At 44.7% G+C, this 15,752-nt stretch overlaps 1 protein-coding gene across 2 annotated transcripts; it reads left to right on the top strand.

The window, feature by feature from the left end:
- Positions 1-1,367: 1,367 nt before the first annotated feature.
- On the top strand, positions 1,368-3,960 carry SP8 (Sp8 transcription factor). 2 transcript variants are annotated; one of them, XM_042977401.1, is made up of 3 exons: positions 1,368-1,436; positions 2,205-2,301; positions 2,458-3,960. In XM_042977401.1, the coding sequence occupies exon 3, from the start codon at positions 2,491-2,493 to the stop codon at positions 3,958-3,960; it is 1,470 nt and encodes a 489-aa protein (XP_042833335.1). In that variant the 5' UTR covers positions 1,368-1,436; positions 2,205-2,301; positions 2,458-2,490. The 2 variants fall into 2 exon arrangements, with proteins under 2 accessions (XP_042833335.1, XP_042833334.1); XM_042977400.1 differs by lacking the exon at positions 2,205-2,301 and having other exon boundaries at positions 1,416-1,436.
- Positions 3,961-15,752: the final 11,792 nt, after the last annotated feature.

The raw sequence follows: 15,752 nt of genomic DNA, 5'->3' as shown, positions 1-15,752 counted from the left end.
CAAAAGGGTTCTCTATGCTCTAATAAATAAAACCCAGAAATTTCAGTCAAAATCTTAATTTTTTTCTCAGATAGTGTCAGTGAGGTTTCCTGTAAAAATTTCTAAATTCCATAAAACGTTCCTCATTTTTTCACCCAAAGGAAAAAAACAATACTCTCCCATTCCCATCTCTATCTAATCCTTTTGTATTGAAATTTACTCTTCCTCGCGGGACAAACACGCCCTTTCCCTAGAGTGAAACTTGCACTTCCAAAGACGATTCCCCTCTCAGGAGATTAAAAAAAAGAAAAAAAAAAAAAAAAAAAAAAAAGCCACCGAATCAAAGTAACAACGCAGGCGCACACAAGCCCTAACTCACCCCTAAAAATACTCCTTAGTTACCCTAAGATTCTACCCTTCCGTTGTAGGGCTGTGAAAGTATAAAGATAGGTAGTCATATAATTTCCTTCAAAAATGTGGTGACAGTGTCCAAGAAGAAAAAAAAAAAAAATCACTCAAGACTTTAGGTACAAGGAATCAGAGGCAGTTGTCGACAGAGATAGCGTTTGTTGAGTATTTATTTACTCAGTCTCACTCAACTTCGCGGTCAGTTTCACTCTTCAGATCGTCAATCTCTTTCTGTGTAGGTACACTTTCCTGCACCGTTCCTATTCTCCACCCCAGCTTTGTTGCACACACACGCACACACACCACCCTCTTCTCTCTCTCGCACACATTCACACAGCCTTCTCCCTCACTTCCTCTCCCGCACACATACTCATCCACCCTCCCTCCTCTTTCACACGCGCAAACCACATATTAATATTCCTCCCTCTACCCCTACACCAAGCACACTCACACCACCGTCTCCCCACACTTTACTGCCCTGTCCTTCACTCACAGTTACACAAGAGTACACTCACACCCTTCCCCAACACTCTACTGATCTGTCCCTCTACCCTCCTGTCACACATGGTTATATTGTCACCCATAACACCCTCTCTCTTCTCAGCACTGTCTGCCCTCCTCCCCCTCCGCCACAGTGTCCCTGCTACACTCACATCCACTACCCCTTACCCCCGCCCCCGGTCTGCACTGTCTTCTCCTCAGCTTGGTCACACAGTTACGTTGTTACACACTCACACACACGCTTTGTAACACGCGCAGCCACTCGCGCCCCTCCCGCTCTCGCTCCCCACCCCCCCGCGGCGGCCCGCGGCGGCGCCGATGACCTCACGGCGCGCGCGCGGCGCGGCCCGGCGAGGCCGCAGATTGGCTGGCCGCGCCTCCGCGGCACTTCAAAGCCGGAGAGGGAGCTACAATTGTGGTGGAATGGGCGGAACTGATCATTGTATTGCACACCTCTAAAAAAAACACTGCCTCTGATTTATCAATATAAAAAAGATCCTCTGAGAGGAGGAGGGCACTTTTGTGTGATGGCAACTTCACTTCTAGGGGTGAGTCTCAGGATTTTCTCTTGCTGGTTTAATTAGTTTCCTTTTATTGCCGATCGGAGGGGGTTAAAGTCGCCCCGGCCAGGCCACGGGCTATCAGTCTCTATTGAGAGCTTTTTTTTTTTTTTTTTTTTTTTTCCTTTAAATACAAGTGAGTTTGGAGAAAAGAAAGAGGGGAAGAGGGGGGCAGAGTCACTTTTTTTCAGCGCAGGAAAAGGTTCGAAGGGCATTTAGACAAGCCACCTCGCAGCGCCCGGCCGCTCCCTGCCCGGGAGACGTGCGCCCGGCCCATTTTATACGCGACGATTTCGGGGGTAAAGAGAGCAAGTTTTTCCTCCTTGAGCAAACTGCAGATTTTCCCTCTTCCCCTTAAAAAATACCGCAGCCCGCCTTGTCTTGCAGGTACGTTGAACCCGTCTCTCTCTCTCTCTTTATTATTGTAGTTTTTTTTTTTTAATTTTTTTTTTTAAGCAAATAAAAAGGAAAGCAGGACAAGCGAGCAAGCCCTCTAGTTTGACCTCTTTAGGCCTGGGAGAAGCGACCCAGCATGGGTTTCTGGGGACCGGAACAGGATTTTCAAAAGGTCTCTCTGGATTACAGGGGAAGCCCTCTTAAAAGCAATCCAATGGTTTTTCCCCAGGCTTCTCGGCAGAGGAAACTTCCTTTCTCCCCAATCTGGACTTTTTGCTTGCTTGTTTGTTTCGAGGTGCCTGGGGCCTTGTGTGCACGAGTGTTGTTTTAGGTGAGAATACTTGTCAAACTCTTCTTTAGCATGGCGCTTTGCTCCCGAATCGGATGCCGGCAGCCAAACTTGTCCCCTCCCGTAGAGTAGGAAGCAGCCGGGCGCCAGGGCTGTTGGGGGAGCCAGGTGAGTTGGTGGCGGCGCGCCGCAATGAGAGATGGGGTGCCGTGGGGCGTTTTGGAGGCTTCCGGAGGACTGATGCACATTTCTTTCCTCCCTCCCCCACCGGCCTTTTGCCCACTTCCCCCTCCCCCACCCATTCTCCTCTCCTCCTTCTCGCAGGAAGAACCGAGGTTGGGATCCACTCCTCTGGCCATGCTTGCTGCTACCTGTAATAAGATCGGCAGCCCCAGCCCGTCTCCCTCCTCCCTCTCGGACAGCTCTTCTTCCTTCGGCAAAGGCTTCCACCCGTGGAAACGTTCCTCGTCCTCCTCCTCCGGCAGCTGCAACGTAGTGGGTTCCAGTCTCTCGAGTTTCGGCGTGTCGGGGGCCTCCCGGAACGGCGGTACGTCCTCGGCGGCGGCGGCAGCCGCGGCGGCCGCGGCGGCGGCCGCGGCCCTGGTGTCCGACTCGTTCAGCTGCGGCGGCTCGCCGGGCTCCAGCGCCTTCTCACTAACCTCCAGCAGTGCCGCGGCCGCCGCCGCCGCCGCCGCCGCCGCCGCCTCTAGCTCGCCCTTCGCAAACGACTACTCGGTGTTCCAGGCCCCTGGTGTATCAGGGGGTAGCGGCGGAGGGGGCGGCGGCGGCGGCGGCGGCTCCTCGGCGCACTCGCAGGACGGCTCCCATCAGCCTGTGTTCATTTCCAAGGTGCACACCTCGGTGGACGGGCTGCAGGGCATCTACCCGCGCGTGGGCATGGCGCACCCATACGAGTCGTGGTTCAAGCCCTCGCACCCGGGCCTGGGAGCCGCCGGCGATGTGGGCTCGGCCGGCGCCTCCAGCTGGTGGGACGTGGGCGCCGGCTGGATCGACGTGCAGAACCCGAATGGCGCGGCGGCGCTGCCCGGCTCGCTGCACCCTGCCGCCGGGGGGCTCCAAACCTCGCTGCACTCGCCGCTCGGAGGCTACAACTCGGATTACTCGGGCCTGAGCCACTCAGCCTTCAGCAGCGGCGCCTCCTCGCACCTGCTTAGCCCCGCCGGGCAGCACCTCATGGACGGCTTCAAGCCAGTGCTGCCTGGCTCCTACCCGGACTCGGCCCCGTCGCCGCTGGCCGGCGCTGGGAGCTCTATGCTGAGCGCTGGGCCGTCGGCGCCGCTGGGGGGCTCTCCGCGCTCCTCAGCACGCCGCTACTCCGGTCGCGCCACCTGCGACTGCCCCAATTGCCAGGAGGCGGAGCGGCTGGGCCCGGCCGGGGCCAGCCTGCGGCGCAAGGGCCTGCACAGCTGCCACATACCGGGCTGCGGGAAGGTGTACGGCAAGACGTCGCACCTCAAGGCGCACCTGCGCTGGCACACGGGCGAGCGGCCCTTCGTGTGCAACTGGCTCTTCTGCGGCAAGCGCTTCACGCGCTCCGATGAGCTGCAGCGGCACCTGAGGACCCATACCGGTGAGAAGCGCTTCGCCTGTCCTGTCTGCAACAAACGCTTCATGCGCAGCGACCACCTCAGCAAGCACGTGAAGACGCACAGCGGCGGTGGCGGCGGCGGCTCGGCCGGTTCGGGTAGCGGCGGCAAGAAAGGCAGCGACACCGACAGCGAGCACAGTGCCGCTGGCAGCCCGCCCTGCCACTCCCCGGAGTTGCTGCAGCCCCCGGAGCCCGGGCACCGCAATGGCCTGGAGTGACGCCCATTCCGTGGCTGCCCATCTCCTCGACCCCCTCCCGTCCCGGTCCGCTTGGGCCCCGTCTGCCCCAGCCTCTGTTCCAGCCTCTCTCCACTGCATCCTGCTCGCACTTTCTGTCTCTTTCTGTCTCTTTCTCTCTCACTTAACTCATTCTGTGACTTTACTTTGTAAAGGGCATATGGACATGTAAGTAACACGCTCTCCTGGGCCCTGGCTTTCCCACTCCACCAGGTAACACTGTCAGAGCCCCGTGAAGCCGTAACCGCCGGGTCTTTATTTCTCATCCTGTCCTCGTCCTCTCTCTGCCATCCCCAGGTTGTGACGGGCATATCTTTTAGAGGGAAACGGCCGCTGGAGGTAGAGCTGGACGAGCATAGTGCCTGGGAGACCGGGGGCCTATGCACGAGCGGGAACCACTCCGCTGAGCACGGTGGAGCGACGCCGTGGGGAGGGCAAGGCAGGAGGCCCGGACAGGGCATTCCCGCTGGGGCAGCCGCCCACTGGGTTCCGGAACCTCAGTATCAGGGGGCTCGGCATCTGAGAGTCCAGCCTGGCCGCTGCGTGCCGCTGCCCTCCTTGCGCAGAGCTGTTGCAACTGCGTCGGGGTGCCCATCTGGCGGCACCAAGACCCGAAGTTTGCGGAGTTAGCTCTCCCAACGTCAGCTCTGCCTCTTTTCCTTTGTTCCCTGAGGTGGAACCGATTCAAGTTTCAGCTAAGGGCAGTCTTGGCGAATCGCTGCAGCAGCCTTCTTTCATCTTTGTAACATTTTTTTTTTAACTAAAAAACTAAAGAAAAAAATGACAGCATTCTTCCACTTCGTTTCCCTTCTAGATAGTTTTTCCTCTAAGCAGTGAGCAAGTCTTTCTCTCGAAACTGCTAATATCGATCCCAAAGTTATTTTGATTGCATTAACTTAACTTATGGGGTGGGGGTGGGGTGAGGGTAGGTGTCTTTTTCTTATGCAAAAATACCCCTTTCCGGTGAGACCAGATTAACTATCTCCGTGTTTGTCCTTTTCTACCTCGTTTTTCACCGCTCCTGAGCATAATCTCCCAATCTTTTTTTGGTAGTCCAGCCATCAATTTGTATTGTACCCATTTCTGTAAATTCTTGGAATTCATTCAAGATTCTTAGGGTTAAACTTTTTTGTGTGTGATTTAAACTTATAAACACGTGAAGAAGCTATCGTTTATTTAAGACGAGGCTGTAGTTTAAATGCCAAAAGAGGGAAAATAGGAAAAAAAAAAACCTTTGTAAAAATATATCTGAACCTAATGGTTTGTACAACTGGAGAATCGTTCTAGATTAGTTACCAATTAATTATAACTCCACCAGTGTATGGGTGTGAGGTGCAGCTGTCCAGGAGACGATTTTGTATAGTATTTTTCTTGTACATTACTTCCAGTAAATATTTGAAAATATATTGAAGTAAAGTTGATTTTGTCACAAAAAATATTAAGAGTTATTGTGGCAGTGCTGAAGAGCTGCAGGTATTTTGAACTCACTTCTGGAGGTGCAGAGCCACAAACGCACTTTCGGGGCTTAGTTTTGCTCGAATATGAATTTAGATAGGTATCAAACTGTAACTACGACAATATTTGATAAATGTGGGATGACATTTAATTTAATGGAGCATGTACTTATTTGCATTTGCTGGCAGTTCAGGCATAGTTAAAGTGAGAGTTCTCCTATATTTCATAATAACTGGGTCTGCCAAAACCCATGTATTAAATAAATTGTCCAAGTGAAACTCAACTAACTTTGGCCTTTGTGTATTTCCTGAAGGTAATATTGTTAACTGTTAATAAACACTCCTGACACTACATTTAAATGTTTGCAGATTTTGCAAACTAATTGCTCATTGTAATGTTGAAATAATTTGGATATTTCACATTGAAATGAAAAGCCTTTCTCTGGAACATTTTAGACTTGCATTTTAAATGCATGAGATGTAATTGATTTATTTGTAATATTTTAAATGGTATTAATAAACTCAGATAAAAGACTAGGCCAGTTAATTTGTATTTTTTTTCTTTTAAAAATATGGACATTTGCATTTTATCTCAGTTAAATGTCTAATTTAAGCAAAGTATAACCCTGTTTTTGTAGGAATATTTAAATAATTGCCTTTAAGATATTACTTAGATGGAATGATCTATTTGGCAAAGCTGTGTTTCTCTATTTACCAAGATTAAGATTATAGTGTCTAAGAAATGTCATTAATTATTTACCAGTAGATTTAGCTCAAAGCATCAGGATTTACTGACCTCTTAAAATTTGTACTAAGTCACCAAACAATTCAAAGAAATTTCCCTGTTCTGCTTTCTTCTTTCCAGAAGGAGTCAGGTTATTGGCCATTGATTGTATTTGGTATTTAAAAGGCCAAGCCTTACATTGGAAGATCAATACATCTAAAATAAAAACATGGGTTTGGGGATAACTTTTGTTGTTAGGGGGTGGAGGAGGTCAAGCGAACAAAAGCTTGTTTTTGGCATTCCATGTCTTAGCTAAAGATTATGTAGAAGTAAATATCAGTAGTAGATTCCTGCTGAAATGAGTTATCTGTTCTTTTAAAGTCTCTAAACAGCCACCAAAGAAAAGGAAGGTTAAACCTTAATCTATTTACTAGGCTATTGTTCATAGGTGTCAATGATGCCAATAAAAAAATATTGTCTTGTTATGTCTAAGTGCATTTAAGCAATGAGTGTTCCTTGAGCCATACTTTGAAACATAAAATACTTTAAATGTTGACTGATGTTATATCAAACTATTTCATTATTAGATTAATATTATTATTTTGAATCAAATTGAATAAAAAGTTAGTGTGTTCAGATTCTTCTAAGTTTAGCTTCTTTCTTTCTCTTTGCATTCTCTCCCTGCCAAGTTCAGTCTTGGTGTACATCTGGACCTGAAAATTTTCCAATGAAATTTCTGTAAAGTCATTATTATCCATAGAAACTGAAGTGAAAATACAGAATACTATGAATATTGTAAATCCAGAAGAAAAAACAATTAGGGGTACAATATTTTAGAATAATGCAATTTGTTCCCAAGGAGAAGACTGCCTTAATCCTGTTTTCTATGTAGGTACTTGAGCCATCCATTCCCTATGGTTTTAGGCAAGCAAGTTAGCCCTGATTTTTTGGTATGCTATAGCTCTAAATAATGGTTTTGAAAAGTAAAATAGTCTCTTTCTGTCACTTTCTTCCTAGGAATAATATGCAGAACACAGTTTAAGTGTTGTTTCTTTTTTATTGAAAGTTGCAATGCTGAGGGATTCGGAGAAAACGGTTCTGAAGGAGTTAAATGTAGTGGCAGGTAAGAGGAAAGCTGCTTGGTACATTTGTAATATAACTTGCATTGCATACAGAATCCCATTTGATTTAAGAAGTGGTTAATGACAAGAAGAGATATTTCTGAAAGGTTTCTTTGGGTTAGTTGAGGGGGGACAGATTACAAACTTTCACTTTTCTTCATCCCCTCCTCGTCCCCCTTCTAGCTCTGGTTTATTTTGTTTTGATGGTTACTGAGAGTATTTCTAGATTTACTTTGTGGAGGGTGGGCAGTATTCCTTTTGGGAGATGAACATCCTCTTCAGAGGACAGAAGATAAGGTGCAAAACTGTGATTTCTCTCTGCTTTGTCTGTGGTAAATAACGTTTTAACCGTGCCTGAAGGCTCACTCAAATAAAGCCAAAGGCTGGATCTCACTTTGAACCAAGGGACAAGCTTCCAGGCTTGCAGATCAAGGTAGAGTTAAACTAGTTGTTGACCCAGAGGTCAGGCCAGTTTATATCAGTCCACCCTCTAGAGACCGGAACAGGGCTATGGCTGAACCCAGCCTTTCAGTTGATCTGCTTTATCTCTTCCCCAAACTATCTTTCCTCCCTTGCTTTCTTTATCCTTTGCTGGTTCAATTTCTCTCTCTCTCTCTCTCTCTCTCTCTCTCTCTCTCTCTCTCTCTGTGCTCTTCATCTTAGGGACATGACTGTGACTTGTTGATGTTGGACTATCAACAAAAATATTTTACGCTGGAAACTTAAGCCGATGTGATACTCTCCCTTATCAATTGATATTCGAAAAAGTTCTTAGATGGTTTTGCCTTCCATAGACTTTCCTCTTACCCCAGTTTTGATATAACTTCACAACTGGGCTTCCCTTGGGGAGAGAATGCTGAAATTAAAAATTAAAAAACAAACAGGTGATGAGACTGGACTCCTGAGTGGTCAGATCGATAATCCTGCCATCAACATTTTCATCTCCCAATGGATCTTTTGGTGAGATTGCTGAATGGAATGTTACAGAAGGCCTGTGAAGGAATTTCTTTAAAATAAATATTTTATTTTATAGGATTAGCTTTCAAAGGTTAAATGATATTTTAGGTTGGTAAATTAAGGCAGGAAATTTAAAGAAACAAAATAGTAGATATGACTATTCTCTGGTTGCCTAAAATGGTAGAGAGAGATATTATAAAGAAAGAAGTTCTACATTTTGTTCAATTTTTCATATGAGTAGCCTCAAAGAGAGGTTAATTTGATGTAGGTATTTTGAATAGACTGGGTTTTTATATTCCTGCTGATTTTTGCTGCTTCTGTCCAAACAGGCATTATTATTTCTCCCTACATCTGTAAGAAAAACTAAGGTATGATCAATGCTTTTTGTTAAAAAAAAATATATATGATTTCCACAGTCGTCTGTCTTTCTTTCTTTCTTTCTTTCTTTCTTTCTTTCTTTCTTTCTTTCTTTCTTTCTTTCTTTCTTTCTTTCTTTCTTTCAAACACAGGCCAGCAGATTAATTCTATCACTGTATTTAAAGAAAATCGTGTTAAGTAAGGAATCAAAAGGAGTGGGGTGTGGAGTAATGGTGTACTCATTTTCAAGTTAGGACTATGGTTCTGGGCGGCATTTTTTGAGGACTTTGCTTGTTATACAATTGTTGCTGTTGTTTAAAAATAAGATTCAGAATTTCCTTACGCCCTATTTATTCCCTACTTCCGGATTAAAGGAAAGCCGGTAATTCCTCGCTGTCCTGGGCTCCAATCGCAGCGGTTTAAGGGGATGCGCGTCAGTGGCCATCTCTTTAGGTTCGCTGCATTCCCGGTGCGCAAAAGTGTTGATTTGCTGTAGCGTGGGGGAGGGGGGAAATCTATTTTCTTTGGTCCCTAGGCGCGTGTTTAATTTAATTTAATTTTCTGCGGAGTCTCCTGGCAGTGAGGAAGCAGCCTTATATATTTAGCTTTGGTTCCTAAGGACAGTCGGGGCTTCCAGAGCTCTAGGGACAGCGAGGAGAGCCTGCAGTGACTGAGAGCCAGGAATAAAGCGCCCGCTCAAAGCTGCCGCTTTTCACTGCTGTTCTAAAGCAATTCTTTCGAGCCCATCTAGGGGGGCTTCCTTTAAGCCCACTCCCTAACTTTGCTTCTCAGGCAAGCACTTCTTGCTGCGCGGGAGGGAACGGCGGAGGCGCCCTGTGCTTCCCTTGCAGGGCTCTTAGCTGAGGTCTGGGCTGCCCAAAGTTTCCCTAATACTCATATTCGGTGAATTCACGGGGAGGTTTGAGCCCCGGAGAATTTCTCAGCCTTTCTAAACTCTACTTCCTCTTTCCTCTCTCTGCTGCTTGACGTGCCGGCTGCTCCTCAGAAAGACACTCCGAGACCTCCAGGGAAGAATTCCGATCGGGCGGGCCACGTCTTCCACTCGGGGACTGCAGCGAAGGGTGGGGCCGCGGTCTGGGATCTTCCCGCGAGCCCGGGCGCCCGCCCGCTGTCCCCCTAAGTGCTGCCTGCCAGAGCCGCCCACCTAGCGTCGGGGCACACAAAGGCGTCGCGGGCGCCTCCGCTGGCTGCGCGGACAGCGAGCGCCACCATGCGCCCGCGCTCGCTCTGCAGCGCGCCTGGCGCCTGCGTTGCGGGCGGGACCGGGCCTGAGCTTCCCAGAGACTCCGGCCCTGCTCGAGCCCGTGGGGATCGCGGTGGTGAGGCTTCCCGGAACTCACCTCCTGGCTCTCCAAAGACACAGGGCCGGAGAGGGTTGGGGGTTTCCCTTATTTCCTTGCTCTCCAAACTCTCAGCATCCTCGAGCGCCTGGACCTCTCTGTCCCCTCGAGCGCCTGGACCTCGGGCCTCTCTGTCCCACCCTGTCCCGGAGTGGCACACCCTGCACTGCATCCTGCCAGTGCCACCCGCGCCTTCCCCGGCATGGACGCGACTAGGTCGTTCTCCCCAAACTTGTTTGGATTTCTCTTAGCGACGACTCCCTGCCCTCCTTCACCCCCGGTATTCTTTTCTGGCCAGACTGCTGCATTCACTCGCGCCCGTCCCCATCCCTCGCGGCGTTCCACAAAGTACAGCGTCCTCCGTCGGCGGGAAGTTTTAGTCTTGTCATTTTATTATTGGTTTGCCACACTCAAATCAGGGAACTTCCGCACCTTTAACCACACTGCTGTCATCAAGGAAGCAAAAATCAAGTCTGATTGGCTGTGAAAAAACTGCTCTTTTTGATTTTGGGAATCAAAGAACAGTATAGCCACCTCAGTGACTACTTAGGGGAGCATTTTATAGATGGGGAGAGAGAGAGGGAGAGAACGAAGGTGTGTGTGTGTGTGTGTGTGTGTGTGCGTGAGAGAGAGAAAGAGAGAGAGAGAGAGAGAGAGAGAGAGAGAATATGAATCATTGTACCTGTTGAACAATACTCAACTTTTCCTTACCGCCTTGTGCTAAAACCCAGCAACTTCTCTTGGGCTTTCTTCTCCCACCTTGCCTCTTGACCCTTTGGCTCCTAAGTATTTGGGGAGCGCTAGCAACATTCTCCGGGGCCCATATTTGGGTGACACTTGAAGTAAGGGGAGGACAAGGGCACCCTTTAAAAGGTCTTTACTGGAGAATGTTCCTGCCTCTCCCTGGGCAGCCTGAGGAGCTGGCTCGTAAGCGTCTTTCCCGCTGCTCTCCTAGGCTTCTCTAGGACTTAGTCCCTCTCGTCTTGGAAGTTCATTGTACAGGTTTGGATTCATGGGCTACGCTTTGTACTATGGAGGTACGCCAAGGATTAAATTTGGCGCTTATTGATGGTTATGCGTGCACCGTCTATATGCGTTTGAGGCACCCTGTGATGCTGCTGCACCACGCTTGCGTCCAGGGAGTTCTCAGGGCAGCACACCTGCGCACGATAGGGCTCCATCCTCGTCGCGCCAGCGGCTAAATCCAGGAGCTCTATTGACGCCTATCCCCGTAGCGAGTCGAGTAAGGCAGGGGAATGACCTATCAGGTCTGCCGTGAGGGCCTCGAGTGCCAAGCCCCTGCAGCCCCCCGAAATAAAAATTCTGATCGCCAGAAGCTCCAGGATATACTTGCCGCGACCACCTCTGTATCCGCCACCACCCTCCTCCCTCAGAGTAGCCGGTGACTCGAGCCCCCGCCCCCCACCCCTCTCTCCGGGGTCCGGAAAGCCGGGAAGCGCTGGAATGCCGTGTTCTCTCACCCTATTGTGCCTAGGTGTTGCAAACCACTGGAGGACAGAGCTTCGCGCTTTGATCTCACGTCCCAGTCATTCTTTAGCACAGAGGGGTGAGTTTAAATTAAATTTCTTTCTTTACTGATAAGTTCTACTGGGCCTCAGAAGGTGAATAATTATGCAGTAACATTTCATGGGTTGTTGGAGTGGGGATTCCCACTGCGCTGCCACCAGGAACAGAATGTCCCCGGTACGCTCTCTGCTAAATGAAGCTTCTCAAGTAAGCTACAAGTGTCTTTCAGATCTCGGTGCAGATGATAGTTCTTCCCTGCTCTCACCTTTCTTCCTCCTGCAAAGCAGTTTGTCGTTACATTTTTCCATTTAAGTTTGTGGTTTAAAAATAATTTAAAAAACTTTTCTAAAGATCTTATATTTGAGGGTTAGAAAATATTGCTTTGTTGATTAAATATGCATTCCTATTGAGACAGCATACACATTACTGAAAGCTGGGGCCACATTTTCCTGGAAAAAGGGAAGAGGCACCACCTGGGATTTGTCTCTGAATATCTGAACTTAGTTTTGCCTTTTCTCTTCGCTTATTTTAGTGAATTAGGCTTTTTTTGCTTCAATCCTGAGAAAAAGGGTCAAGACTGGGAGCTGTCACAATCAGTTTTCTGAACCTACCTAGTTTGCAAATTCAGAAATGGACTTTTCACAGAGGGGTAGGTTAAAAGAGAAAAATACCTTTGCTGCTTTATTCAAAAATAGCCATCTACTATTAGAAAATGTGGACTTAATTTTTTAAGATTTTTAATCTCCCCCCAAGGTATTATGAAACAGCATTAACACTTGAATATTTAAATGGTGATGACGTTTTGATGCTCAAAGGGAAATTAGACTCAACCTAAATCAAAGAAATCTAAATTTGTAATTTAAAAGCACAATGGAACTCTTTATTGTTTTTTTTTTCCAGAAAAGACTTTATGCCCCATTCTCATCAGTGTTTCATTGCATAGCATTTTCCTTGTTTACTTTTCTTCCCTTTACATTTCTTTCTTTAAATGAATTAAGCTCCCACAAGCTTTAAGATTTCTAAATCAACACATAGAAATTGGAGCCTGCTTATCAAGTTTTCACTTTTCTTTTGGCAACTAATTTGAAAGGGCCCAAACAATGAGTTGATTTACATTATGCTCATTTCACTCTGTACTCTATGTGAATGTTGAAAAAAAAAGAAAACTCAATAATTCACCCAGGGTTATCTTTATATCTTTGAGGCAACTGATCCTTCAAGCTTTAAGTTTTTAGCCACTCCATTTTAAGCAATGACATAGAAGGAAGAAAGTAGATGTTTTCCCCCCTAGAGTTCAGATGATTGTGTAGTTCAACTGAAAGTAAAGGATTTGTACTGTGCAATTTTGCACCCAATTTAATGTCCCTAATTATGCAGGTACCCTATCATCAGGTTTCCTATCATTTCAGGAAGTTTTGTGCTCATTCTTCTACACTGATCAATGCTTCATTTCTCTCCTACATACCTATCCCTTATTTTGGCTTTTTTTTTCTTTGCATAAGTAGTTTCTTTCCCCTTTCAATTTAACAAACAATGGCCTTTGTAAGGGAGGGGAACCTGGTGGCAGGTGGAAATGCATTTAAAAGATAATCACATTAATTTAGTGATGTTTTAAAAATATTAAGTTATAAATATACTCTTTAACAGAATTTGTCTAGAGATATATAGAGTTTCTATTTTAAAAAGTAAAGTTTCTATTTTGGGGAAGATAATCATTTTAGTAACATTAAATTATATCTTTCCCAAAACTTTTAAGAAAATAAAGTTCTCGTGGGTGACAATTCAGTACTTTTTATACTGTGATGCAGATTAAATTTTGTTCTTTCTCCTAATAAATAACTATTTTGCTTAAAACTGTAGTCATTTTGAGTAAGGTACACATATATTTTATTTCCTATGCCTTTACTAGTGACAGATTTTAGTTCATTATCACAATGAAATGTTGTGATAGTAATGAAGAGAGAGCAGTAAAACAACCTTGTAAATATTTTGGCAACACAACATCATATATTCTTCAGTTGCATGCACTTTGTAGAAAGCATATGATATAATTTATTTAGTATATGGTGTAATTATTAAACGTGAATATACTTTGCTTAGTGACATGTTCACTTGAGTGTTTTAGTATGTATATCCAGGAAAATCAGAATCGGTGAAGTGTTCCATTCTTAAAATTCCATCTGTTGTTTTGCAGAGAAAATTTTAGTTTCATAAGAGGGGTATGCTAGTGGTCTCTGTTGCAAAGAAATGGGATTTATATCTGTGAAGCTGTTTTGGAACTACCTTTATTATAGTCCAAAAGCAGTGCATCATTCTTTTAACTTCATTTTTTAAAGTAAACTTTTCATTTTGAAATAGTTTTACATTTATATAAAAATTGTAAAAATAGTACAGTGAGTTCTGGTAGTTTTCCCTATTGTTAGCATTTTACATTACTATGGTATATTTGTCAAACCTAAGAAATCAATATTGGTATGTAATTTTTTAAAAATGAAGAATGAAAGGCAACATATGTTTCATTGCATGTCAGTCAGTGGCAGATTGTAGCTTAGAAAAATGCTGACCTCATAATCTTAAGTTATATAGAAAGCTGTTCCTCAGGAATATCCCTTTAAAGTATAGTTTCTTAGAATGAAAGTTTTTATTTCTTTCATAGTTAATTAAAATCTAAGAAAACATATCTAGCTCAATTTTTTTTCACATATAGAAGCATCAGATTAAATTTTGAAAGTTTGACAGTTTCACTTCAAATTATCAAAAATTTATTCTTAGCAATGTTTTATTTGCAGCCTAGACCTATTTTTTAGTTCTTCAATTTAAAATGATTTATTTATTCATTATTATTGTCCTTAATGTAGTAACTACAAAATACAAATAATTTAATAATTTTATTTATTCCCACCGTATTTTTCAAGTTAAATTTTAGGGTTATTTTTACGAAGGAACTAGTTTGTCAGTATAGAAAGCTTTAAAACCTAATGATTGTCTGTTTTTCTTTTTTTAAGCACAGATAAATGTATGTCCTGTAGGAGTAATACATTTGCATGGGTTTTTGTCCTAAGGAAGATTATAAGGAGTTTCATTAAAAAAAGGAAAGCATTCTTTATTTAGAATGTATTTTTACTATACCTAGGGTTGCCAGAGGAATAGAGAATACACAGTTAAATTTGAATTTTAGACAAACAACAAATGATTTTTTAATGAATATAATTTATTGTCAAATTGGCTTACATACAACACCCAGTGCTCATCCCAACAAGTGCTCTCCTCAGTGCCCATCACCCATTTCCCCCTCTCCCCCAGCCCCCCATCTACCCTCAGTTTGTTCTCTGTAACAAATGATTTTTTAGTATAAGTATGCCCAATGCAATATTGGCAACATACTTACACTAAACAGGATTTGTTGTGTTTGTTTTTGAAATCCAACTTTAACTGGATATCCTGATTTTTAATTCTCTTCTTTTCAAATGAAATTTATATATCCATAAAGACAAAATAACCTGTGCCTATTCATGAAAACGCTACGGACATAATGAAATTAAGATTTACTTGTTACCTGAAGGGTGAAAATATAAATTTGATTTTCCTATTGCTCTTTTGTGTTTCTTATTTTTCAGCTCATTTGGCTTCATTCTGAGTTATCCTTACACATTTACAATACTAGTGCTATCCTGTGCACCAAGATAGTATGTTTAGTTAGCATTTCAAGAAAATATTATGCTGATGTTTGCTGGTCAGTATCTCCACACTTCTTTGTAATATTAATGCTGTAAAAAAGGAAGTATCTGTAAAAAATCCTAATTTCTGGGGCACCTGGGCGGCTCAGTTGGTTGAGTGTCTGACTTCGGCTCGGGTCATGATCTCTCGGTCAGTGAGTTCAAGCCCCGTATAGGGCTTTGTGCTGACAGCTCAGAGCCTGGAGCCTGCTTCAGATTCTGTCTTCCTATCTCTCTGCCCACCCCCCCACCTCCCTGCCCCGAGACTCTGTTATCTCTGTCTCTCAAAAATGAATTAACATTAAAAAAAATCCTAATTTCTACTCTTTAGATTCATGCAGTTGAGACGCTAGCTATACTAAAGTTTATTCATATAAATTCTATTCCGCAGGTATTTTACACCCATCTCCTGGTTTCACTCTTACTTCATTGAACTGCACAAACATGGACACCTGTATTTCTAAAAGTCATGTATAAGTTGTAACAGCAGTACTGTATATAAAATTCACTTGCTAGAAGTGCCTGGGTGGATGAGTCAATTAGGTGTCCAACTTCGG

This window comes from Panthera tigris, chromosome A2 (genome assembly GCF_018350195.1).
Source record: "Panthera tigris isolate Pti1 chromosome A2, P.tigris_Pti1_mat1.1, whole genome shotgun sequence".
NCBI lineage: Eukaryota > Metazoa > Chordata > Mammalia > Carnivora > Felidae > Panthera > Panthera tigris.
This window is presented reverse-complemented; position numbering and strand designations above follow the sequence as displayed.